This window comes from Balaenoptera borealis (genome assembly GCF_965194805.1).
Source record: "Balaenoptera borealis genome assembly, chromosome: 8".
In the NCBI taxonomy this organism is placed as follows: Eukaryota; Metazoa; Chordata; class Mammalia; order Artiodactyla; family Balaenopteridae; genus Balaenoptera; species Balaenoptera borealis.
Window position 1 is genome coordinate 57,500,795 of NC_138865.1, and position 27,949 is coordinate 57,528,743.

General features: G+C 36.2%; 1 protein-coding gene across 25 annotated transcripts in view; it reads right to left on the minus strand.

Annotated features, from left to right (window-relative positions):
* Window positions 1-27,949, minus strand: part of CCDC171 (coiled-coil domain containing 171) — a 379,181-nt gene that overhangs the window by 26,388 nt on the left and 324,844 nt on the right. For 23 of the 25 annotated variants that reach the window (XM_082401590.1, XM_082401606.1, XM_082401589.1 and 20 more), the window contains one exon: window positions 27,493-27,645. In XM_082401590.1, the coding sequence (XP_082257716.1) occupies window positions 27,493-27,645 (153 nt within the window). Of the gene's footprint in view, window positions 1-10,431; window positions 10,632-27,492; window positions 27,646-27,949 lie in introns of those variants that run through there. The other 2 variants (XR_014247354.1, XM_082401597.1) reach the window with 2 other exon arrangements.

Consider the following 27,949-nt stretch of genomic DNA (forward strand, 5'->3'; position numbering starts at 1 on the left):
TTCAGAGCGCCGCCTAAACGAACTCCAGAGACAGACGCGAGCCGCAGCTATCAGCGCGGATTCCACAGCAACAGGGGCGCAGAGGGAAAAACGGAGAGATTCCCGCACAGAGGCTCGGCGCCGAGCAGCACTCACCAGCCCGAGAGGCTTGTCTGCTCACCCGCCGGGGCGGGCGGGGCCTGGGAGCTGAGGCTCGGGCTTCGGTTGGATCGCAGGGAGAGGACTGGGGCTGGCGGCGTGAACACAGCCTGAAGGGGTTAGCGCACCACAGCTAGCCGGGAGAGAGCCCGAGAAAAAGTCTGCAGCTGCCGAAGAGGCAAGAGACTTTTTCTTGCCTCTTTGTTTCGCGGCGTGCAAGGAGAGGGGATTCAGAGTGCCGCCTAAACGAACTCCAGAGAAGGGCGCGAGCCGCGGCTAACAGCGCGGACCCCAGAGACAGGCAGGAGACGCTAAGGCTGCTGCTGCCGCCACCAAGAAGCCTGTGTGCGAGCACAGGTCACTCTCCACACAGCCCCTCCCGGGAGCCGGTGCAGCTCGCTACTGCCAGGGTCCCATGATCCAGGGACAACTTCCCTGGGAGAACGCACGGCACGCCTCAGGCTGCTGCAACGTCACGACGCCTCTGCCGCCGCAAGCTCGCCCCGCCTCCTCCGTACCGCTCCCTCCCCCCGCCTGAGTGAGCCAGAGCCCCCGAAGCAGCTGCTCCTTTAACCCTGTTCTGTCTTGGCGGGGAACAGACGCCCTCAGGCGACCTACATGCAGAGGCGGGTCCAAATCCAAAGCTGAACCCCGGGAGCTGTACGAACAAAGAAGAGAAAGGGAAATCTCTCCCAGCAGCCTCAGAAGCAGCGGATTAAAGCTCCATAAACATCTTGATGTGCCTGCATCTGCTGAATACCTGAATAGACAACGAATCATCCCAAATTCAAGAGCTGGACTTTGGGAGCAGGATATATTAATTTTTCCCCTTTTCCTTTTTTTGTGAGTGTATATGTGTACGCTTCTGGGTGAGATTTTGTCTGTATAGCTTTGCTTTCACCATTAGTCCTAGGGTTAGGTACGTCCGTTTTTTTTGTTTGTTTTTTTTTTTAACTTAAAAAATTGTTTTTCCTAATAAATGTTTTCTTAATAATTTTTTCCTTATTTTCTATTTTTTAGAAATTAAAAAAATTTTTAATAAGTTTTTTCATATTTTTTATTTTAAAAAATTATTTTTTTTCTTCTTAATAAATTTTTTTCTTAATAATTGTTTTCATATTTTTTATTATAAAAAATTAATAAATCTATTTTTTAAAATTAAAAAAAATTTTTTTTCTGAATACATTTACTCTTAATAATTTTTTTCTTATTTTTTATTATAAGAGCTTTATTTTATTTTATTTTATCCTCTTTCTTTCTTTCTTTCTATTTTTTTCTCCCTTTTATTCTGAGCCATGTGGATGAAAGGCTCTTGGTGCTCCAGCCAGGCATCAGGGGTGTGCCTCTGAGGTGGGAGAGCCAACTTCAGGACACTGGTCCACAAGAGACCTCGCAGCTGCACGTAATACCAAATGGCAAAAATCTCTCAGAGATCTCCATCTCAACATCAAGACCCAGCTTCACTCAACGACCAGAAAGCTACAGTGCTGGACACCCTATGCCAAACAACTAGCAAGACAGGAACACAGCCCCATCCATTAGCAGAGAGGCTGCCTAAAATCATAATAAGGCCACAGACACCCCAAAATACACCACCAGACGTGGACGTGCCCACCAAAAAGACAAGATCCAGCCTCATCCACCAGAACACAGGCACTAGTTCCCTCCACCAGGAAGCCTACACAACCCACTGAACCAACCTTAGCCACTGGGGACAGATACCAAAAACAACGGGAACTACGAACCTGCAGCCAGTGAAAAGGAGACCCCAAACACAGTAAGATAAGCAAAATGAGACGACAGAAAAACACACAGCAGATGAAGGAGCAGGGTCAAAACACACCAGACCTAAGAAATGAAGAGGAAATAGGGTAGCCTACCTGAAAAAGAATTCAAAATAATGATAGTAAGGATGATCCAAAATCTTGGAAATAGAATAGACAAAATGCAAGAAACATTTAACAAGGACGTAGAAGAACAAAAGAGGAACCAAGCAACGATGAACAACACAATAAATGAAATTTAAAATACTCTAGATGGGATCAATAGCAGAATAACTGAGGCAGAAGAACGGATAAGTGACCTCGAAGATAAAATGGTGGAAATAACTACTGCAGAGCAGGATAAAGAAAAAAGAATGAAAAGCACCAAGGACAGTCTCAGAGACCTCTGGGACAACATTAAATGCACCAACATTCGAATTACAGGGGTCCCAGAAGAAGAAGAGAAAAAGAAAGGGACTGAGAAAATATTTGAAGAGATTATAGTTGAAAACTTCCCTAATATGGGAAAGGAAACAGTTAATCAAGTCCTGGAAGCACAGAGAGTCCCATACAGGATAAATCCAAGGAGAAACACGCCAAGACACATATTAATCAAACTGTCAAAAATTAAATATAAAGAAAACATATTAAAAGCAGCAAGGGAAAAACAACAAATAACACACAAGGGAATCCCCATAAGGTTAACAGCTGATCTTTCAGCAGAAACTCTGCAAGCCAGAAGGGAGTGGCAGGATATACTTAAAGTCATGAAGGAGAAAAACCTACAACCAAGGTTACTCTACCCAGCAAGGATCTCATTCAGATTAGATGGAGAAATTAAAACCTTTACAGACAAGCAAAAGCTGAGAGAGTTCAGCACCACCAAACCAGCTTTACAACAAATGCTAAAGGAACTTCTCTAGGCAAGAAACACAAGAGAAGGAAAACACCTACAATAACAAACACAAAATATTTAAGAAAATGGGAATAGGAATATACATATCGATAATTACCTTAAATGTAAATGGATTAAATGTTCCCACCAAAAGACACAGACTGGCTGAATGGATAAAAAAACAAGACCCATATATATGCTGTCTACAAGAGACCCACTTCAGACCTAGAGACACATACAGACTGAAAGTGAGGGGATGGAAAAAGATATTCCATGCAAATGGAAATCAAAAGAAAGCTGGAGTAGCAATTCTCATATCAGACAAAATAGACTTTAAAATAAAGACTATTACAAGAGACAAAGAAGGACACTATATAATGATCAAGGGATCGATCCAAGAGGAAAGTATAACAATTGTAAATATTTATGCACCCAACATAGGAGCACCTCAATACATAAGGCAAATGCTAACAGTCATAAAAGGGGAAATCGACAGTAACACAATCATAGTAGGGGACTTAAAAACCCCACTTTCACCAATGGACAGATCATCTAAAATGAAAATAAATAAGGAAACACAAGCTTTAAATGATACGTTAAACAAGATGGACTTAATTGATATTTATAGGACATTCCACCCAAAAACAACAGAATACACATTTTTCTCAAGTGCTCATGGAACATTCTCCAGGATAGATCATATCTTGGGTCACAAATCAAGCCTTGGTAAATTTAAGAAAACTGAAATCGTATCAAGTATCTTTTCCAACCACAAAGCTATGAGACTAGATATCAATTACAGGAAAAGATCTGTAAAAAATACAAACACATGGAGGCTACACAATACACTACTTAATAACGAAGTGATCACTGAAGAAATCAAAGGGGAAATCAAAAAATACCTAGAAACAAATGACAATGGAGATACGACGACCCAAAACCTATGGGATGCAGCAAAAGCAGTTCTAAGAGGGAAGTTTATAGCAATACAAGCCTATATCAAGAAACAGGAAACATCTCGAATAAACAACCTAACCTTGCACCTAAAGCAATTAGAGAAAGAAGAGCAAAATAACCCCAAAGCTAGCAGAAGGAAAGAAATCATAAAGATCAGATCAGAAATAAATGAAAAAGAAATGAAGGAAACAATAGCAAAAATCAATGAAACTAAAAGCTGGTTCTTTGAGAAGATAAACAAAATTGATACACCATTAGCCAGACTCATCAAGAGAAAAAGGGAGAAGACTCAAATCAATAGAATTAGAAATAAAAAGGAGAAGTAACCACTGACACTGCAGAAATACAAACGATCATGAGAGATTACTACAAGCAACTCTATGCCAATAAAATGGACAACCTGGAAGAAATGGACAGATTCTTAGAAATGCACAACCTACCAAGACTGAACCAGGAAGAAATAGAAAATATGAACAGACCAATCACAAGCACTGAAATTGAAACTGTGATTAAAAATCTTCCAACAAACAAAAGCCCAGGACCACATGGCTTCACAGGCGAATTCTATCAAACATTTAGAGAAGAGCTAACACCTATCCTTCTCAAAGTCTTCCAAAATATTGCAGAGGGAGGAACACTCCCAAACACATTCTACGAGGCCACCATCACCCTGATACCAAAACCAGACAAAGATGTCACAAAGAAAGAAAACTACAGGCCAATATCACTGATGAACATAGATGCAAAAATCCTCAACAAAATACTAGCAAACAGAATCCAACAGCACATTAAAAGGATTATACACCATGATCAAGTGGGGTTTATTCCAGGAATGCAAGGATTCTTCAATATACGCAAATCAATCAATGTGATACACCATATTAACAAATAGAAGGAGAAAAACCATATGATCATCTCAATAGATGCAGAGAAAGCTTGCGACAAAATTCAACACCCATTTATGATAAAAGCCCTGCAGAAAGTAGGCATAGAGGGAACTTTCCTCAACATAATAAAGGCCATATATGACAAACCCACAGCCAACATTGTCCTCAATGGTGAAAAACTGAAACCATGTCCACGAAGATCAGGAACAAGACAAGGTTGCCCACTCTCACCACTATTATTCAACATAGTTTTGGAAGTGTTAGCCACAGCGATCAGAGAAGAAAAAGAAATAAAAGGAATCCAAATCGGAAAAGAAGAAGTAAAGCTGTCACTGTTTGCAGATGACATGATACTATACATAGAGAATCCTAAAACTGCCACCAGAAAACTACTAGAGCTAATCAATGAATTTGGTAAAGTAGCAGGATACAAAGTTAATGCACAGAAATCTCTTGCATTCCTATATACTAATGATGAAAAATCTGAAAGTGAAATTAAGAAAACACTCCCGTTTACCATTGCAACAAAAAGAATAAAATATGTAGGAATAAACCTACCTAAGGAGACAAAAGACCTGTATGCAGAAAATTATAGGACACTGAAAGAAATTAAAGATGATACAAATAGATGGAGAGATATACCATGTTCTTGGATTGGAAGAATCAACATTGTGAAAATGACTCTACTACCCAAAGCAATCTACAGATTCAATGCAATCCCTATCAAACTACCACTGGCATTTTTCACAGAACTAGAACAAAAAATTTCGCAATTTATATGGAGACACAAAAGACCCCGAATAGCCAAAGCAATCTTGAGAACGAAAAATGGAGCTGGAGGAATCAGGCTCCCTGACTTCAGACTATATTACAAAGTTACAGTAATCAAGACAGTTTGGTACTGGCACAAAAACAGAAATATAGATCAATGGAACAGGATAGACAGCCCAGAGATAAACCCACGCACATATGGTCACCTTATCTTTGATAAAGGAGGCAAGCATATACAGTGGAGAAAAGACAGCCTCTTCAATAAGTGGTGCTGGGAAAATTGGACAGGTACATGTAAAAGTATGAAATTAGAACACTCCCTGACACCATACACAAAAATAAACTCAAAATGGATTAAAGACCTAAGTGTAAAGCCAGACACTATCAAACTCTTAGAGGAAAACATAGGCAGAACACCCTATGACATAAATCACAGCAAGATCCTTTTTGACCCAGCTCCTAGAGAAATGGAAATAAAAACACAAATAAACAAATGGGACCTAATGAAACTTAAAAGCTTTTGCACAGCAAAGGAAACCATAAACAAGACCTAAAGACAACCCTCAGAATGGGAGAAAATATTTGCAAATGAAGCAACTGACAAAGGATTAATCTCCAAGATTTACAAGCAGCTCATGCAGCTCAATAACAAAAAAACAAACAACCCAATCCAAAAATGAGCAGAAGACCTAAATAGACATTTCTCCAAAGAAGATATACAGATGGCCAACAGACACATGAAAGAATGCTCAACATCATTAATCATTAGAGAAATGCAAATCAAAACTACAATGAGGTATCATCTCACACCAGTCAGAATGGCCATCATCAAAAAATCTACAAACAATAAATGCTGGAGAGGGTGTGGAGAAAAGGGAACACTCTTGCACTGTTGGTGGGAATGTAAATTGATACAGCCACTATGGAGAACAGTATGGAGGTTCCTTAATAAACTAAAAATAGAACTACCATACGACCCAGCAATCCCACTACTGGGCATATACCCTGAGAAAACCATAATTCAAAAAGAGTCATGTACCAAAATGTTCATTGCAGCTCTATTTACAATAGCCAGGACATGGAAGCAACCTAAGTGTCCATCATCGGATGAATGGATAAAGAAGATGTGGCACATATATACAATGGAATATTACTCAGCCATAAAAAGAAATGAAATGGAGGTATTTGTAATGAGGTGGATGGAGTCAGAGTCTGTCATACAGAGTGAAGTAAGTCAGAAAGAGAAAAACAAATACAGTATGCTAACACATATATATGGAATCTAAGGAAAAAAAAAAAAAAAGGTCATGAAGAACCTAGTGGCAAGATGGGAATAAAGACACAGACCTATTAAAGAATGGACTTGAGGATATGGGGAGGGGGAGGGGTGAGATGTGATAGGGTGAGAGAGTGTCATGGATATATATACGCTACCAAATGTAAAATAGATAGCTAGTGGGAAGCAGCCACATAGCACAGGGAGATCAGCTCGGTGCTTTGTGACCACCTAGAGGGGTGGGACAGGGAGGGTGGGAGGGAGGGAGATGCAAGAGGGAAGAGATATGGGAACATATGTATATGTATAACTGATTCACTTTGTTATAAAGCAGAAACTAACACACCATTGTAAAGCAATTATACTTCAATAAAGATGTTTAAAAAAAAAAAAAAAGGGAAAAAATATAAGTAAAAAAAAAAGAAAAGTACTGGCCACAGTGGTTTACAAAGAGCCAGCGGTCTCAGTTCTTTGGCTTACTAGCTGGCTGATGCTGCACAAATCACACAACCTTTCTGAATCTCATAAATAATACCTTTATCACAAATAGTTATAAGGTTGTATACACAGGTATATTTTGAAAACTGTAAAGAATTGCAGAAACAAAATTGTCATCATTATGGGGAAAAAAGCCAACTCATAGCTTGACCTTGATTGCATATAGCTCAACAGCATCCTGTTTCTGCTCACACACTTCTTCCTGTCCGGAATTCCTTATTCATCCCTATCATTCCTTCAAAATCAAGCTCAAATACAAATTCTCAAGAACATCCTAGCCACCCCAGTCCAAATGAATCTAACTCTTCAAACTCTACGAATATTCATCATCTTATTGCTTTATGTGAGTCTGTCCTGACTCACCAACTAGATTATATATTCCATCAAATCAGTGACTCTTCATTATGCCTTTTTGTATTCAAAAATCCATATGCAGATACAACTATCTTTCTTACATAAAATATGGGAAGAGAAAGAGCTCTAAAAGAATTCAGAACTCTTCAAAAAGGAATAAAGATCATTGACTGATGCAACAAACTTTTGTTGGTCACTTAGTAATGAGTCAGGCACAATGTGGGGACTAAGGATATAAGGATGATTAAACACAATACCTGACTTCCAGACCCCAAGCTTAGCAAAATCAAAAATGTACGTAGGCCTGCAGGCTTTGATCTTGATCTAGTTCTAGATGTACATGTCTGGTTTGAAAGAGCAGCAGTGATTTGACGTACTCCTTGAAGGTATTAAGTTGATTCTTGGGACCTGACCCTTTTCTATCTCTTTTCCTGAATTGTTAAGAATCACTAAAGGAAAAAGTTTACCAGTGCTCCCAAGATTTTTCCAAACCAACGACAGTCCCTGGATCAGGCTGGAACCTTGGAAGGAGCTGAAGTGGGAATAGTACAGCCTGATAACTTGAAAATAAATTCATAACCCCAACTGCATAAAAAATTCCATCATAAGTAATTGGTGGGATATATCTCAATTCTCCTATATGATCCCAAAATAAATATATGATTTTTTAAGATGGGATTTATTCATTTAATAAATATTAACTCATTGTTATTACATGCTTGTTATGATTTCATATGAATGAGCCTGTTTTTTAAAACATATAGTGTTCTCACCATTTATAGAAATAAAAGCAAGCACAAGTTCTTATCATCCTCTATATGATGTACTCCATATGCATCTCAGAGGTTCTGAATTCATCAGTAAGTGTTTGCGTCTGACTTCTGCTCCTCTTGTCCTTAAACTAATGCCCAACTGCCATCATGCCAATTCTAGGGTCACTGAATTAAATGCATCAATGACAACAGTGACAAAGCTGTTGACAATGCTGAGAAACACGTGTGTACTACTGGATCATTATTATGTTGCCATGAACCTGATAGAAAACAGGAAATCTTCAAAGGGAACACTGACATCAAACAGAGCTGACAAGACAGCCAGCAGTTTAACTCAGGATCTGTCTCCTTACTCAGTTTGGTCTGGGTTCAGCAGCTACAGCTCAGGGTTCAGGGCTATTCTCTAGTGGGCTGACATTCCTACCACCAGATTCTCAAACTGTTTTTTTTTTCTTTCTTTCTTTTTTTAATTTGCTGTTCTACATTGCTACTAATGTTGTAGGAGCTCTTTATCAGAGTTTAAGATTTCTATCCATAAATAAAGCAAAGAACAAGTTAATATAAAAAAATAAATAAAATAAAATAAAATTTCTAGAATACCCTATATCTTTCTTATGGTATATTTCTTATGGTAAAGAAACATAAATAGGACTTCACTGGGGGTGCAGTGGTTAAGAATCTGCCTGCCAATGCAGGGGACACGGGTTCGAGCCCTGGTCCGGGAAGATCCCACATGCCGTGGAGCAACTAAGCCCGTGCACCACAACTACTGAGCCTGTGCTCTAGAGCCCGCAAGCCACAACTACTGAGCCCACGTGCCACAACTACTGAAGTCCACGCGCCTAGAGCCCTGGCTCCACAATGAGAAGCCACCACAATGAGAAGCATGCTCACTGCAATGAAGAGTAGCCCCTGCTCACCACAACTAGAGAAAGCCCGTGCGCAGCAACGAAGACCCAATGCAGCCAATAAATAAATAAATAAAATAAATTAAAAAAAAAGAAAAATAGTTTTTTTTTCCCTTAGGGATATGGAATGTTAACACATAAGGATTATTTGTTGCAAAATTATGATTTCTACTAAACTAAAACATGTATCCTAAGCACTCTCTTTACTTGAACTTAGACCTTAAAAGAACAGTTCTTTTATTCTTTGTATTATTTTTAAGGCCTACAAGATGGTCAACTAGAATATCCCTTACCATCACCATTATTACTTATTTATTATACTTCAATAGTATGCTAGGGACTGAATAAGATAGAAACAAAGACACAATCCCTGATCTCAGGTGAACAGTTCAAATACAACCACATATGAGAAATTTCTTTCCTTTCCCATTTTTCTTCCCTTAAGAAAGGGGGCTGGGGAGACCATAGAAACAACATTTTCAATAGTAAGTTGACATAACAAATGATCTTAATAATAAAGAATCTCTGAACCCACAGAGTCAGAGGACCAAACACAACCACAAGCTTGGCTTTTTGATAACTGAACTACTGAACAGGCTGGTAAACTTTAAGCTGGTCTACATAATTTGGAATTTGTGATGGAACTTTTAGCAAACAATTTCTATGTTCCAGATATTGTGCTAATATCTAGGAATAGAACAATCTCCTATTCACAAGGCACTTCTAGTCTAATGGGGTTAGTCAATTAACAATCAATTACAATATGGTATAATTAATGTTATAATAGTATAATAGGGTGTTTGGGGGGAGACTTGGAATTTAAAACTTGGGGAAAAATCAACTAGGCACAAGGTAGAAAATAACATTACGAACAAAGGAATCAGCATATATCAACGCTTGTGAGAGAGACAACCTGAAACTAATGTTTACTAATTTAAGTAAAAAACAAACTAATTTAAGTTTAAAAAAAACACAACTAATAGATCGGTAATGCTACAAATGCCATAATTGATAACCTTATATTAGGTCTTTGCATTTTGTGATTAAAAATGAATTGGCGTATTTTACGTAATATTTGAATATTTTGTTTCTAAATCACTAGTTAAAAGAGGGTTTCGGGCTGCTGCTTATTGTCTAGGATGTTTTTCAAGCTACACATTCTGGGTCTTTTCAATAAATGAGCAGCCAATTTGAATAAAATTTCACAATTTTCTATTTTTAATACTGGATTTGAAACACTAAAGATACCAAAATGTTGGTATAAGAATTTTGATCCAATGAATGGAACTTACGGCTCTGGTGAAGATCATCTGAAATAAATTTCCATAACGATTTTTCTTTTTTGATTCCTTACTACCATTATATTTCAACATCAGTGTTCCTTATGCCTCCTATCTTATCCAGTATTACCCTATGGGTGCAAATTAAATAAGAACAAGAATAAAAATTTAACCTATAAAAATGGTTAAAATCACAATGGTATTCCAGAATTGCTCAACCTAAGTAATAAATTAACCAAGGGTCAAATCAGGAGTACTACCTGTGAGTTCCACTAGCTAACATTCTAATTTTATATGCATTCAGGGGCTATCAATATTCCATAACAAAGGTGAAAATATTTAAATACTCGTTTTATTTATTAATGTAAAAAACAGAAACTGAAACAGATGCCATTATCATCATGAATGACCTGAATCGTCTGAAAAACCTGCCAGATGGGTGAGGTAACATAGAAGTGACAAAAACCCATGAGAGGACAGCCTTTAATTTGTACCTACATGCTTTGGAATGTTACGAAGAAGGACGGAAGGTTGTGACAGAATTAATAAAGTGAAAGAGAAAAACATTTGTTTAGTACTAGAAGGCACCCTAGAGATCATCTGGTCAAATCTCCTCCTTTACAATTGTGGGAACTCCCAGAGAGGTTACTCGCCCAGGACCATACAGCCAGTATGGCAGTGCCAGGAGTAAGTTCCTAACTCCTGACTCCTCAGTCCAGTGTGTTTCCACAGCACTGAACTAGGAGCACATCCCTTCAAATCCTCTACACCTCAAAAATCGCAGGTAGATATGCTGAAGAGGTAGAGCAGTGAGTACATGTGAGTTGTGATGAGAAAGACAGAGAGGGAAGATCAGTGAAATGTTTGATAGACTGGCCAACTTTTACATCTTTGTTGGCTCCCAAATTCAGTCTGCAAGGTTGGCTTTATGTAAAGGGTCCTCCCCTTACTCCCAATAAGGAAATTCTGTGAATGTCCCTACCAAAAAGAAGTCGAGGCGTGAAATCAGCTACCTTTGCACTTCTGTTCCCTTGTAAATTTCCTTCAGTCATTGAAAAAGAGAAATGACCATAACTGACTTAGAGCTTAACTGGATAAGGTGTTGAGATCTACAGGTAGATCAAAGACTGCATATAGGAAAGCCATGCTTCAGTGTGGTACTCTGAAGAGTCTTTATTAAGTTTACTAAAGTCAAGTATAAGATGCAGACTGAAAAACACACGTTAACATGTGCTAACACAGGATTTTATTTCTTTAAAGGTTAACTATATGCTTTTACCCAAAATATGTAACTCACTATTCTCCCCAAAACAAATGATACAAAGTTATATATTTAATGAAAAAAATCAGCATCAGCAATCAAGATCTTATAACAGTTGTTCCTTAAAAAGTTTATGCCTAAAGTAAAGCAAAAATATTTGTTGTTCCTGTCTTCTTGATATGACAGGGACTCTCAAACTTTTTTAATGCAGAAGTCTTTTGTTAAATTAAATCTTACTCAGAAATTTAATTTCTAAATAAGCTAAAAGTAAAGTTACCCTGCTTAGAATAGGGGTGGGAGTGAGAAATCTGTTCTCTAGGCTTCCCCACTCCCACCCTGAGGTACCCATATGAAACAGGGATAAATATGACCGAGACTTACTAAATGGCTGTTTCTAATAAATGATAAACCCCTCTATATCTAGCTTTCTTAGTTCTGAAATAGGGACCAATTTAAACTCTTTCAAATATAGCTAAAAAGCATTACTACACACCTGATGCCTTTGGTTATCAGTGTCATTAAAAGAAGAAACAACGTGGTTATAAAATCTGAATCATTTTAATAACCTTACTTCAAATTTCTTGGTTTTTTACCTGCTTTAGGAAGAACACTTAGCTTATTTTAAAGAATTGGAAGATTTTATATTCAAATAAATATGAATCAGGAAATATAAGTACATGAACCAAGATATTAAACAAAGATTACTCCACAGGCAAAATATAACAATATATAAATAATGAATACCTATTTCTATATAGGATATCTATATAGATATACATATATACATCTAGATTCAAAACTCCTTCCTAGGCTGCCTTCTTTTCGCCAGAAAAATGGTTATACTATCAAAAAAAGCCAAAAACGGATAGGGAATACATATGTGTGTGTGTGTGTGTGTGTATATATATATATATATATATATATATATGTATATAAAATAGCCAATATGTTATTTAATAAAATATTTTAAAATTTAAGTCATAAGCCACCAGGAGGATTATCACTTTACCATGATCAAATTAGATATAATCTATACTGTATACAATCTATATGATACATTTTTTCAACCAAATTCATATTTTCAGTTAGAACTCATCAGAAATAAGATGGTGGAGACTAGATACATAAAGCTGTAACCTTAGCTGGCCCTTACATTCTGGAAGGGTATCTTTCCAGTTGGTGTCAGACAAACACTGAGAACAAAAGGACATCCAAAGGAATAAGCTGAATTCAGATTCTATCAAAGTATGCCCTAAGCCAAAGTTCTGGGAAACCAAGACAGCTATTTCTTCCCAATTTCTCAGCTAACATAGAATCTTAAGAACAAATGCAATATATCCAAACTTCAAACCAGTCTAACATGGAAGGGTTACACTTTCAATTCTCTGTGCAAAACATAACTTCAAAAGGAAAGAGGAAGGTCCTTTGTTCTAGGTAAAAGGCCTAAGGCCTTAACCATAGACCTAGTGAATTTTCCACTTTTCATACACACTTTTTACTGAAAGAAAAAAAATTAGCTTATTTTTGCACAGAAAACTATAAAACTTTTATTAAAGTTTAAATGTTCTTGTCTCTTAACAGCCTAAAGGCACATTCAACATAAACTTGGTCATTCTTAATGTTTCTCTACTACTTCATAACGTGGATTCCATTTTCTAAGAAAAATGTCTACTTCCATCTTTAGTTCGAGCATGGGCTTTGGACACACAGAGAGTAGTTCCCATCATGGATCCCACACAGTATGATCTTAGGCAAATTACTTATCCTCTCTGGGACTGAGCTGCCTTATCTGCAATATGGGGAAATAATTACTTCTCTCATAAGATTGATATGAAGATTAAATAAAATAACAAATGGAATAGATATAGATAGAACATGTCTCTATAGCACCTGTCAATTAGAAAATGTTACTGATATTATTTGGGGATTATTAATTTAAACTCAACTTTGAATTAGCTGCCCAGCTTTCTCCTTCAAGACATGTACACTGTATCACCAACACAACTATTCATTCACCCATCCATTCCTGACAATCAACTACCTATGCATGAACTCTTAACTCAACTTGAACAAAAGTTTCCTTGTCCATACATGGTTTGGAATGAGTCCCTTAATTGTTCAATGAGTCTGACTAGTAGAAAAAGATGTGCCTTGACCACCCACTTGGTTGGATTTAATGTCTTGGATGTGGGAGATTTCATTTTAAAGAAATCATTTAGCTCTCTCTTGAGTATTCGGTTTGGCATAAATCATGCATTTTCAAGCAAAAGTTTCCTCCAAAATTATTATGAGAATTATGACTCTTTATGTTTGTTGTTCAGCTGCCCACCTTACTTTTTTGGTATTGCTTTCTATTTAATGGCCACTTTTTAAATACTGACAAATTTAAAAAAACATTCATAGCATGTAAGGGGAGTTTTAGTCATCTAAAATACAATGGAACTAGAACTACTTTAAATATGTAGCTCTAAAATTTATGATATCAGTGACAATTGTATTGAAAAATCCCAAAGTATTAGAACCATCTTATTATTAAGACTTTTACTTTCCCCGCAGGTGTGAATACATGATTCTAATAAGCTTTCTCACTATGAAAAAACATACTTATATTAAAATATCAAAAACTATTTAATGAGGTCCATTTCCTTCCAAAAGTAAACTGAGGTTGTGTCTGAACCAGCTTGAGGCAAGGGAAGTTTCAAACATAACGCTTTTAAAACTAGCCATTATTTCCCCTGTTGAAAAAAAAAATTGCAATTTTATTTCCTAACAGCAAATGAAACTGTCAGGAAAATTTAGGTGTAATAAAATTGGGTGGTTAAACCAACATGCTGGACTTGAAATAAAACTGAATTAAAGGAATTAAAATTAATTCTTATGTCAGTCAACCCTTTAAAAATACTATTCAAAACTTACTGTTTTTACAAACAGAACTTCCTTGTTCTTAATAAAGTACAAAGTTAACCATCTCCTTAATGACCACTAATAGTGCTGCAGTTGAAATTGCGCATCGAACAATATTTTGCATAAAAATGTGTTGCTTGCTTCTGGCAACTTTTCTGCTGAAATAAAAAGTTGTCAAGCAGGGTGACTTTAGTGGTACAGAGTTTGAAAATGGTGGATTCAGTCCAAGGTTAGCTAATAACGGCCGACATGCCCTGGAATCTTGAGGGCTAAATCAACATTGTTTTCACAGCTGTAATTAAGCCACCTAATCAGAAGCACATTTTGACGGGACAGTTTCTGGAAGCCAGACATTACAATTTCTTATGCCTGGAGCGCAGTGGCTCATGAGAGGTCCTCGTTTAATTTCAGGTTAAAAAGGTGGGGGGGGCAGTAAAATAAAAGGACTATTTTTTTTTAAGCAACATACAACTGTTGAAATGAAGCAGGCCTACGTGTTCATGCCTTGACCAGCCTTGCATCCCACCCTCCTCGAGCTCTCTGCTGAGTCCCCCAACTCTCAAGTGGCAGCTGCACACAGTGAGATGAAGAGTCTCTGCCAAGATCAACAGATGAGCTGGTCTAAACTGGCTCTCTGTGTGTTCTGACTGTAAATTGTGCTGGTGATGATTAGAGAACTCTAACACAGGATGTCGACTCTTAAAACTGTCCAGAGAAAATAATTTTTTTTTAAGCTCAGGAAAATAATTTTTTAAACTTCTTTTGTGGCTTGGTGCATAGTGTTGTGTCTATAACTTTCATATGATTCAAATGAATTCACCCAAATTAAGCAACTCTATTATTAAAAAAGAAAAAAAGAAAAGGCCATGGCTTGGCTCATAGCAAGGACCTTCGTCTGGGGTTGTTTATGTAACAGTGCTGTAGAGTGTGGTTCTCCACCAGCACACCAGTCATGTGTTTCTACCACCTGCCAACTGAAGACATCCCTAAAATGATGAAAATCGAGGATGTGATAGTCACATCTTATCAAGCAGCCATGTGGATGTCTTTAAAACAGCTAAATTGCCAGCTGAGGTTGCATTCTGCAGTGTTGTTGCATTCTGTAACATTTAAACTTTCAACCCCAGAGGCCATTGTAAAACTATCAATATGAAGGCACTAGTGGCTGGAGTCTGATTACATTTAGTTCTGCATTTTAATTACATATGGATTCTATTAACTAAACCTTTTGCCTTATAGGCAACATTTTAATCAAATTACTATAATTTTCAAATATGTTACAATAGTTTAACAAGTTAAAAGTTCACATTCCTAACATATTAAATATCAAAAAAACTTTGCATAAAAAAAGGAAATACTCCTTACAGATACTCTAATATATTTTCAGATTACTTTGGGGACTTTTTGGCTACCTGGTTACAAGTTATATTGTGAGATTTATTTAACTGGTATACATTTGTAAATGGGTTATTGGTGTTGAATATAACCAAATTCAAAATACAATTATGTTATTATAAGTTTAGAAACATGCACTCACTTTCTTGTTGTAAATTAAGCAAGAACAAAATAAAGCACGGTTAGAATCTAAGTACTAAAAAGTATGTATAACTTCAGTGAAAGAATTTTTGAGCTGAGAGGGAATTTAGATTTCATCTAGTTGAGACCCTTCATTTTACAGCCAGGAAAAACCAAGACCAAGGAGGTTGTGTGATTTATTTCCCAAAGCTTTCTGAGTTGATAACAGAGGTTGTTCTAGAATCCAAGTTTCCTCTGACTCTCTGTCATGCTACTTTCCAGTACAATACACTGCCATTCTGTGTAAGCAACAATCTAGCTGCCTATCCCATACCTCCCAAGAACTAAAAGAAACATTTTGTCAGGTGGCAAAACACTGGACATAAAATTAACCACTTTAACAATTTTAAAGTGTACAGTTCAGTGGCATCAAGTACATTCACAATGTTGTGCAACCATCATCACCATCTTAGCTCTAGAACTTTTCCATCACCCCAAAAGTAAATTCCATACCCATTAAACAGCCATTCTCCATTTCCTATTCCCCCTGCCCCAGTCAACCACTTATCTGCTTTCTGTCTCTATGGAGACAGAACATGTCCATTCTGGACATTTTATATCAATGGAATCATACAATATGTGGCCTTTTGTGTCTGCCTTCTTTATTTAGCAAACAGTTTTCAAAGTACATCCATGCTATAGCATGTATCAGTACTTCATTCATTTTTATGGTTGAATAATATTCCATTGTCTGGATATAACACATTTGTTTATCCATTTATCAACTGATGGGCATTTGGGTTGTTTCCATCTTTTGGCTATTCTGAATAGTGCTGCTATGAACATTTGCTATTTTCCTTTATTTAAAAAATATTTGTTTCATGGCATTCCTAGTAGTTGTAAAGTGGTATCTCATTGTGGTTTTGATTTTCATTTCCCTACTGACTAATGATGTTGAGCATCTTTGCATGTGTTTGTTGGTCATTTGTATATCTTCTTTGGAGAAGTGTCTATTCAAGTCCTTTTCCCATTTCTAAAATTAGGTTGTTGTCTTTTTGTTGTTCAGTTGTAAGAGTTCTTTACATATTAGACCCTAATCATATATATGAATTATAAATATTTTCTCCCATTCTGGGTTTTTTTTTTAATGCACAAAAGTTTTTAATTTTGATGAGCTCTATTTTTAATTTTCTTATTTATGCTTTTAGTGTCGAATCTAAGAACCATTGTCAAATCCAAGCTCATGAAGATTCATATCTAAGTTTTTTATTAAGAATATTAGCTCTTATATTTAGGTCTTTGATCCATTTTGAGTTAATTTTTATATATGGTGTGAAGTAAGAGTTCAAGGAAATATATTTTTGAAAATGAGCTTTTTAACGATTTACGTAAATTAGACTTCTATTTCTGAAATAAATCTCACATACTCTTACTTTTTGCTAGGCCCAGGCACAGTTAATTTTAATTTGGTATATCATTGTTATCATCAAACATTTACTGAGTACCCACTGTGTGAGTAAAAGGCATTATACTGGTCATTTTATGGTCTATGTGAGTAAAGATATACAGTCAGGGGCCCCATAGATCTGACAAAGTTTAAAATTATTTAAGTGGTATGCTGAAAAGAATGGTCTTCTTTGTCAGAAAAAATTTTCAGTCTTGGGTTTTTGGGTTTTTTAGGAAGAGTAGTAAAGAGGAGAAGAAATATGCAATTTGGATTACCTGAAAGTATTTACTTTAAATTTTACATTGGTATAATAATATATAAACTATTCATTCTCATTAAGTGTTTGCTAGAGAAATACATGAAATATAGTTTGATGGGAATTAAGAAAATTTTGTGTGGGAAAATCTGAGGTGGAACTATGGTTTGTGCAAAGTATAAGTGCCATAACAAGTGTGTACTGAAAAGCAGCATTGAAGGAGTGCTCTTCCAGTTAATTTCAATTCAAATAAACCAGCATTTTATTGAGGTGAGACCATTATAATGAATTATAAAAAATATCACCTCACAGACTCACAATATGGTAATCCATATACAACTAATTGATTATATAAGTCAGACTACTATATAGTTCTCAGACAGGTAAATTCAGTGATGAATGGGCATAGCAAAGGGAACCCTTAATTATGCCAACTGAGAGATGAACTAAAAAACCAGATGGAGTCAGGATATGCCTCAATGCCAATGATAAAGAATTTTTGCTTTCATGAAGAATCTGTAGAGCCAAAATATGTTTTGGGTCAAGCTATGGTCTGACCTTATCTGTGTGTTGGAAAGATAACTGGCACTAACGTGGCAGACAAGATGGAATGGGAAAATCTACATGTGGGGAAATGCATTGGAAGACCATTGCAATAACCCAGGGAAAACTTAATGTGAACACAAGGGTAGAAAGGAGAGACTGGGTCTAAGAGATCCTGTGGTGGTAGAAACATTAAGACTTAGCAACTGATTAAATACTGGTGGTGGAGGGAAAGTATGTAGAACAAATGTTAAGGGTGCTACGTTGGGCTGCGATGTGAATAGCTATGTCAGACACAGGGAACATAAGGAAAGGAGCGTTTGGGAAAATATGGAGTGGTAGAGTTAGATAACATGTTCAGTTTGGGACCTCAGTGAGTCTGAGGTTTTTGCAGAAAATCAGAATGCGGATTTCTGAAAATCTAGCAGGTAACTGAAGCCTTCAAAGAAATCAATTTAGTAAGAAAGATCAAATAGTAGAAGGGATACTCAGCATATTTAGTTGCCACCACTCTGAACAACTGGTGGGACTATTGAGAGCATTAGATTGCCAGACTGCCATCTCAATTCTCTACAGCTTAATTGCTAATTGATTATAATGATCAGAGTTGGAAATTTTCATTCTTGCTACTCTTTGCTCCACCCTTGTAACATTTCATCACTGAAGAACAGAATTATATAAATATATTTATTACATATAAACATATTTTATATTGCTATTTATATATAAAATATATCTAATATTAAATATTTATAATAAAATGTTATATTGGGTTGGCCAAAAAGTTCGTTCGGGTTTTCCATAACATCGTACCAAAAGCCCGAACGAATTTTTTGGCCAACCCAATATATTTATATATCAATTATATATGTATATACTTAAATACATATAAATATAAAATTTATAATATCTTGCCCCTACAGTCACTATACAGATATCATTCATCATAAAAGTAGCTCGTCTTAAACTGCATCATACAAAAACTAAAAGGCTAGAGAAGAGGTGTGAGGTCAGTGGAATATACATTATTATTATCTCTAGGCCCCTGTTTACTGTACAGAAAAAGCTTGAGTTTCTGGACTATGAAAAACCTTTAAAAGTTTGGAAAGTTGTGTCAAGGATCAAGGAAAATGTTTGCATACTGACTGGGCTGTCCCACCTTTTGATGTTTTTGTTTCCCTTATTTAACTCTGTTAGTATCCAAAGGCCAGAGCTGGAACTCATGATTAAAATGTGGAAGAATTTAATGAGCATCTAAGTAAGCAAAATTTAGCAAAAGGGTAAAGCAAGGGCTGTTATGACATAAAATGTCAGTGAATTTTGAGAATTAAATGGAAAAGAATTAAATGGAAAAAATTAAATGTGCAGTTGGGAAGAGTAAATGCATAAAGCAAAGGGGGTAGATGTTTTCCAGTGCCGTTAATGGAGACGTATGAGTCAGAGGGCTTCTCAGAAAGCTGACAGTCACAGCCACAGTGCTCCTCCACAAGTCTGCATCATCTCTCACCATTCTCCACCTGATTCACGCTGCTCAAGTCATACAGACGTCTTTCCATCCCTTCAGCATTCCGTGCTTTCCCTCGTCAACTCCTCCTTAACCTTTATTATCACAACTAAGATCTCCATTCCTCAACTAGACCACCTGAAGCCAAGGTCAGATCCCCAGTTATGTGCTCTCATAGCACTCTGTGATTCCACTTTAATGTCATTCTTTTAATTATCTGTACAACGGTTGTAGTCTCTACTACACTTGAAAGCCCTTGATAGCAGAGATTTGTTTTAATCCACACTGCAGTCTCATAGGAAAGCACCAGACAAGAAATCAGAGGCCTTGTTCTAATCTGATTGGGTTCTAATCAAAAGCCTGGGAGTCAGACTCGAGAATCTGTACTTGATACCACTGAACTGCACTGTACAGCCTGTCTCAACAAATTAAGCCTTGGTTTATGGCTCATTTTTAAAAATTATTTTTCTTGAAAGATTAAAAACCTCAATAATAAACATCAGGAATCAACTGAGATAAAGTAAAGTTTATGAAAACAATTTACCTAGAGTAAGTTACTTAAATTCTGTCAGTTTATCCATACAATACTAACAAACAATACTTCCTCTCTCAAGAAAATGTAATAAAAATAAATGTGACAGAATTTTAATTGAGAACTTAAGATAAAGGGGATCCTTTTTTTTTATCTTAACAGATAAAAATAACATTAACCAAAGTATCTAAACCCTTCTGCTTGATTAACAATATAACACCACTTGACAACTATCGAATCTGACATAATCTGAAAAATGATGCAACGATCTCTCCCCTGCAATATACTAAATGGAATGCTCCTCTGATTTGTTACTTATCATTTTCTCACAAATAAACTACTGTAGAATCAAAAACATACTGCTTAAACATACAGTGGAAATGAGGCAAATCAATACTGTAGCTTGAAGCACCATAACTCACAGCAAAGGATTTGGGCTTGGCATTCTATGTTTCACAGACTGAAATATCATGTGTTTCTCCACAGTTGTGGGTGTGCCGGTCTCCAAACACCCACAAGTAATTGGTTCTGACTGCTGTACTGTTCTCTACTGGGCTGTACGGGATTCAAAAGCTCTTTGCTCAAAGCTCTTTCTGGTTACTATTACTCAAGATAAAAGCTCTAGAACAGCCCTAAGTTAATGGGTCAAAGACCAAAATGCTGAAAATGTTGAAGTCCTGGCAAGTATACAATTGATGAGAACTCTTAGATGAACTCCAGCATCACTATTACATGTTACTGAACAAAAAATGAAAATGTCACCTAAAGGGGGCTAAAGCTTTTAAAGACGACTATTCATATCTGCAATACAATCCATCTCTTTCTATGCATTACAACACCATGATATATTAAGTTTTTTCTTAACTAACAATGAATATTTATTTTTTATTCTTATCTAGTGAAATGGTTGAAATTTAGAAATGAGCATATACTGACTTTCCTGAGTTCATTAAGTAAGTGATAACAACAGCTAACATTAATACTGTATTTAGTATTAAATGTGCTAAAAGCACTGATTTAAGTGTTGTTTTAGATCTTTTGCCTACTCATAAAAAGACTTCCTCATGCTTACATATATTTCTTAAAGCTACAAGTATAGCTTAGCTGTATTATATATACGTAACTATCAGAAAAATTTGTATGTGTAGGGAAGCGAGCCAATATTTACTGAGGATCTACCAATATGCCAAACACTGTGTCTTTGTTTAATCCTCACAACAATCCTACAATGTAGGGAATTTCACCTACGTGTTACAAATACTGAAACTGATGCTTAGAGTATTGTGTGGGTAATAAATAAGACTACCAGAAAGCACCCCCAAGTCTGCCTGACTCTAAAGCTATATATGAGGGGAAGGAGGTGATGGTAATTGAAGCAGGTACTGGAGCAGAGAGCTAGTTCATCTGAGGACCCAGTAATGGAGTTTTGAGAATGGACCAAAAGTACAAATACGGAGACCAAATAAGAACATCAAGAGCAAAACAGTCAGAGACAGAATCAAATTAGGTTATAAAGTAAGAAGCAGGTATTGGATGGTGCAAGAGTGGATTGGAAACATGTGAACGTAGGGTTTGGAGTGACTGCTGCAAGCAGTTTTGGGCTCTAGTGGGTACAGGCTGTTTGAGTGAGTTGGATGTCTTTGATTCAGAGGGGGAATGGAACTAAAGTAACAATACATTTCTATTACACACAAAAAATCATTATATAATTTAATTCATTAAATATATGTACTACGCATGAGGCTTATTCCTCAAATCAAAATAAAGCAAAGATTTTTTACTGCTCTTCCCCTTTAACAAGGTGTCAAATTGCTAGACATCCTTCAAAGACTCCTGCAAACATTTCATCTTCTGAGTACCTTCTTCTAACAATGTTAGGCAGAATGAACTCCTCCCTCATCTATGTTCCCATATACTTTATATATGCCTATTTTTAGTATTGATATTTGCTTATGTGACCATTTCCCTCGCTAGAAGAGGAATCCACAAAAGCAGAGATCATGTCTTCACCTTCATCCCCATCAGACAGCTAAAATGGTAGACAAAAATCCAAAAATGTCAATAATTATATTAAACTTAAATGATCTAATCACCCAAATAAAAGCCAGAGATTGTCAAATGGATAAATACAACAAAACCAACGACATCTTTCTACAAGAAACCCAATGTATATATAAAACATAGGTTAAAAGAAAAGAATGGGAAAAGATATATCATGCAAACACTAGTCAAAAGAAAGCTGGAGTTAAAAAAAAGAAGTAGAAGAAAGCAGGAGTATGAAAAAGGTGATAATTGAAATTATAAAAATGGACAGTATAGTGGACAGGGTCAAAACCAGACTGCGGGAGGCCTATTTTAAGAAGATACTGAAACATATTTAAGTCATTCCCATCTTAGGACTCCCTGAATCCTCTGAACACTCCACTCCTATTTTTCACACTTAATAGCTAAATCTTTGCGACAGATGTCTAAATGCACTTCTTTTGGTCACCTTCCACTAATTTCGCCACCTCTTGCTGAAAGAGCTTTTGTTAAGTTTACCAAGGGCCTCCATGCACTAACTCCAAAGGCCATTTTTCAGTCCTCATTTCACTTGCTTTTCAGCAGTATATGACACTATTGGCATGTCACCCTTCTTGAAATTCTCTCTTCTCATGGCACCATACTTTCTTGGTTTTCCTCTTCCCTCTTTGCCTGTTCCTTCACAGCTTCCTTTGCAACGTTATCCTATTGTACTCAGGCATTATATGCTGGAGTTTTTCAAGCTTCATTCTTAGGCCTTTTTCTCTTTTTACTCTATAAACCGTCCCTATGTAGTCTCAGTCTTGCTAACAGCTTCAAGTCCTACCTGTATAACAGTGACTTGAAATTGTTATCTCCAGCTTGGCATCTTCCTTGAATTCCACATCAAGCAGCCTTTGTGACATCTCCAGTTGGATGTCTCAGTGGCACCTCAAACTTAACATACTCAAAATTAAACTCACAATATCCCCTCCTGTTCCATTGTTTCTCTCTCAGTAAATGAGATCATTAATCCATTTCCAAAAGCAAAAAAAACCCTAGGAATTGTTTGACACACCCCTATCTCTTGTTCTTCACATTCAATTGTTTCTTCACACTACAGCCAAAGTGATCTTTTAAAAAAAGCAAATCCGAGCATACCACTCCTTCTCTAAAGTTTTTCAATGACTCTTTCTTTGCTCTCAAAACAAGGACAACAAAGTCTGACCTCTGCCCTTTTCTCCAGACCTTTCTTATCTCAGAGTACTCTTGCCTTTGCTCTCTTTATTCCAGCCATACTGGTCTTCCTCAATTTCTTCAATTTCTTCCTCCCACCACAGAGCCTTTGTAGATATCTGCGCTCCTCTCCTCCTGATCTGGAACACTACTCTCTTCCACCCCTGGATACCTTACACCCAGTCTTCAGATATTAGCTGAAGCATCACTGACCCAGAAAAGGCTTTACTGATACCTTAGTCTAAGGCAGGCTCATTTGTTTAAAAAAACTCTTATATACTTAAGTTCTTTTCTTTCAGTGAACTTATCCTGGTAAGTGATTACACATTAATTAGTGTGATTACATGAAAAATATTTACTTTCACTATTAGATTTTAAGTTCATGAGAGTGAAGATTGTCTGTTTAGGCTCACATGACATCCCCAGGACCAAAACTAAGCCTGTTACAGACCAGATGCGGAATAAATATTAAACTAATGGGTGGAGAAAAGAATTAACAAACAATAATACAAAGAAGGCAGAGCTCAACTAAGTAGAGGCCAGAGAGCCAACGAAGAAAAGTCGGTAACAAGAGAAACAAAGGAGATGAGTATTTAAAGAAGAAAGTAGTTGAAGCCTCATATGTCTGAGAAAGATGAAAGGAGATGAGAAGGAACCAATGGATAAGCAGAGCAAGCAGAAAATTATTGGTGACCTTTAAGAAAATAGTTTCAGTAGAATGAGCACATAGAAGAAGAAAGTATAGACTGCTTTTCAAGAATGTGTCAAGGAAAAGAGGGGAAGACAGGCTGCAGAAAGGGCAGAGAGCTCAGCCACGGGAATATACTGATGGTGATCATAGAGCAGGAGTTACATGCTCAAGGTTACAATAGGAAGCAGAACAAAATGACACAGTTTGAAACTGAAGATGTTATGTTAGTAAATAATCTTCTCCTGTGGTGCAATCCAATTACTTTCTATAAATATAATGGTAATAAAAATAATAGCTAACGCTTTTTGGATTATTCACTAAGTGCAAGGCAAAGCACAAAGTACTTTAAGACTTCTCACTAGACCTCCCAACATCTCTATTAGAGAGTAGTATCATTATCCTCATTTTACAGATGAAAACCTGAGACCCAAGCCACCTGATTAGCAACTAACAAAAGTTGAATTGGAATCCAGATATATCTGACTTGTATGACAAGTCAGATATACTATTAATTGGTTAACCCGGTATCTATTCATTCCTCATTCCCTTGTCCTTTGACTCATTATAGCTCAAGGTGGTCACACAACCCATTTCCAGCTGATGGAATATAAGTGGAAATATGTTTGGAACTTCCTTGGAAGGCTTTTTCTCTTTTAAATATATAAACATTTAAATATACATTTAATATCTGTTATCTATTACATTTATATTAAAAGTTCTAAATATTTAAATAATAAATGTATGGTATAAATACTTAAATATTTTCTAAATGGAAAGCCTTGCAATGCTTTATTATATATATAAAACAGGTATTGCTGGGCCATCCCATTCCTCTGACTTGAACGTGATTCCAAATCCTAGAGCTGGCTTCCATCTTATGACAATCAGGGAGTGGCAGAGAAATTACAGAGAAGCTGAACCACTAAACCAATGATAATAGCCACTTACTTCTAGACTTCTTGCTGTATGAGAAAAAAAACTGTCTTAAACATGTTAGTCAAGTTTTCTGTTATTTACACTTGACTGTACTTCTAATGGATGTAATTCCAAAGCCCATGCTCTTATCTACCAAACTATATCACCTCTCATCTATGAAATTAAAAGATTAACCTCTCTCAGAGTTCTTAAGTAGTTCAAGTTAGAAAATGCGTATTTAAATGTCTTGAAAAATAGAAATTAGTATACAAATTTATTATTGTTTTCAAAACAGTGATTCTCAACTAAAGGAAGAGACTGGAGAGCATATATCCCATAGAAACATGGGATTAGGCAGCAGTGTCCTAGAAGGACACATCAGAATCTCATGGGGAAAACTTTCACATTACACACGTTCCCTTTTGAGAATCACTGCCAGAGTGAACCTCCTCTTGCTAATAAGATGATGAGCATATCCTGTAAATCTGTTCAGAAGGTTGAGAAGTGGAGCTTTATTATGATAGTGGGGGATATTAAGCACACCTCCATTAAGACATCAATAGCTTAATAACTGGTAAAAAATTTTTGAACCCATGGGAAACAATCCCACCTTACCAAACTTTCTCAGAACATAAGCAATTATTTTTATATGAATAACAGTAATAAACAACCAATAATGGTATGACCCAACAAAGCTGACATAGTATAATGTAATATTAACCAATGGGATCAGAGAGTTAGCAGGAAGAAATGTAAATGTGTTTCAGAGAAAGACTAGAATGAATTCCAAATACTTACTCAAATCTTTATAAAGGTTTCCCCTTCATTTTGATTTCTCTTATTTGAGGTCAAATTTACTACTCTCTCACTAAGAAATTAACAAAGTAATTTTAAAAATTGAACTCAACTGAATCTCATCTCAGGTCCCAAATAACTGGTTTGTTCATTTATTGGATTAGGTCCCAGTATGTTTCATTCAATAACCATTTGTTGAGCACCTACTGTGGGTCAGACTATTCTTGGCACTAGAGTGCCTTTACAGCTGTGAAGAAAATACCCAAAATTGCTTGTCCTTATGGAACTTATATTCTATGAGGGTAAGGAGCAAACAGACAAAAAGCAAATAAATAAAATACAATATATGTAAGTTGGTAAGTGCTATAGTGAAAAAAATAAAGCAAGGAAGGTAGAAGGCAGATAGGCAACATGGGGTGAGAATGAGACAGAGTTTGCGGGGTGGGGGAGGGTTAGTGGTTGCAGTTTTAAATACCATGGTCATAAAGCTTGCATTCAGACGCTGACACTTGAGCTACGACCTGAAGGAGCTGAAGAACCAAACCACAACTATGCATCTATTTGCTTTAATGCTAACTCTTTTTCTGTTGAATATATCATTTGAAATTGGTCAATAGCTAAATGGCAAAATGATACTGTTTTTCCTTACAAGTCACCCAGATCCATTCTAATCAAACCAAAAAGGGAAAAAAGACATTCTAATTATTGGTAACCCTCTGAATCTCACTGTTGAGATATGTTGACATATCTGGCTTTTGAGGAGAAAGTTTAAATGTGTATTTTATTCCTTTATGTCACAAATATATTCATTTTTTTGATACTCCCCAAACACGTATTTCAAATGTAGAAAATTTTGTTTAGTCTTAAATGAGCCCAAATTTCATCATGGGCTAAAATTTTAAGACATAAAATGACTGCTGAAACTGAATTTTAATCATATAGATGAATCACAACATGCATCTTTAGCTGGGCATGTATTATGGATAAGACTAGCTTTCTACAGAGAATAATCACATGTTCTAATTACCATTTTGGTTATACGCATAATTAATAATATTCTGTCTTAATGGGACACACTGACTCTTCAGACAGTTGCAAGCTTTAACTATGCATACTGCCAAATCCAACTGTCAGCTGCACTGCCAAACACAAAGGAATCTTGATGTAGTGTTTTAGCATTGATAACAATATGCATATCTTTATACATGATACAATGGAAAAATTAATTGCTTTTCTTCCTTCAAAATTTTCTCCACACTTAATAATTTTACGTTGCTTGATTGATCACTCACCCTAAATTATATATACTGGTGAGTGATCTTATGAACAACAAAAACATGAATGTAAATGTGACCCAAGATTCAAAGAAGAAAAAAATATTGTAGGACTTACTGATTGTAAACTTTCATTTTCACGTAAACAAGCTGTGTGAAGTTCTGATTTCAAGGTTGCAATGTGACTTCGATGAGATGTCATTTCCTTTTCTAATGTAGCAATTCTAGTGCTTGCAAGCTGGTAGACATCCACGAAACTTTTAATCATAGCCTTAAAGAAATAAAAATAATGCCACATACAATTCAAATAAAGCTGTCCCCAAAGGAGAATTTCCATAATTTGAAAGCAAAATCATTAAAATTTTAAAATAAACAACTTTTCATCCTCTTTTAAAATAATAAAGCTAAACCTCACATTTTATATTGAGAACCGCGACTATTTTAAGAAAGTTTGGGAGAAAATAATTGAGACTTTTTTCCAGAATATTTATTTAAATAAGGTATACTTTGATCTATTGTGCTTAAAATTTAGAATGCAGTTTTTAAAGATGGCACACTTATTACCTTTGTAAAGT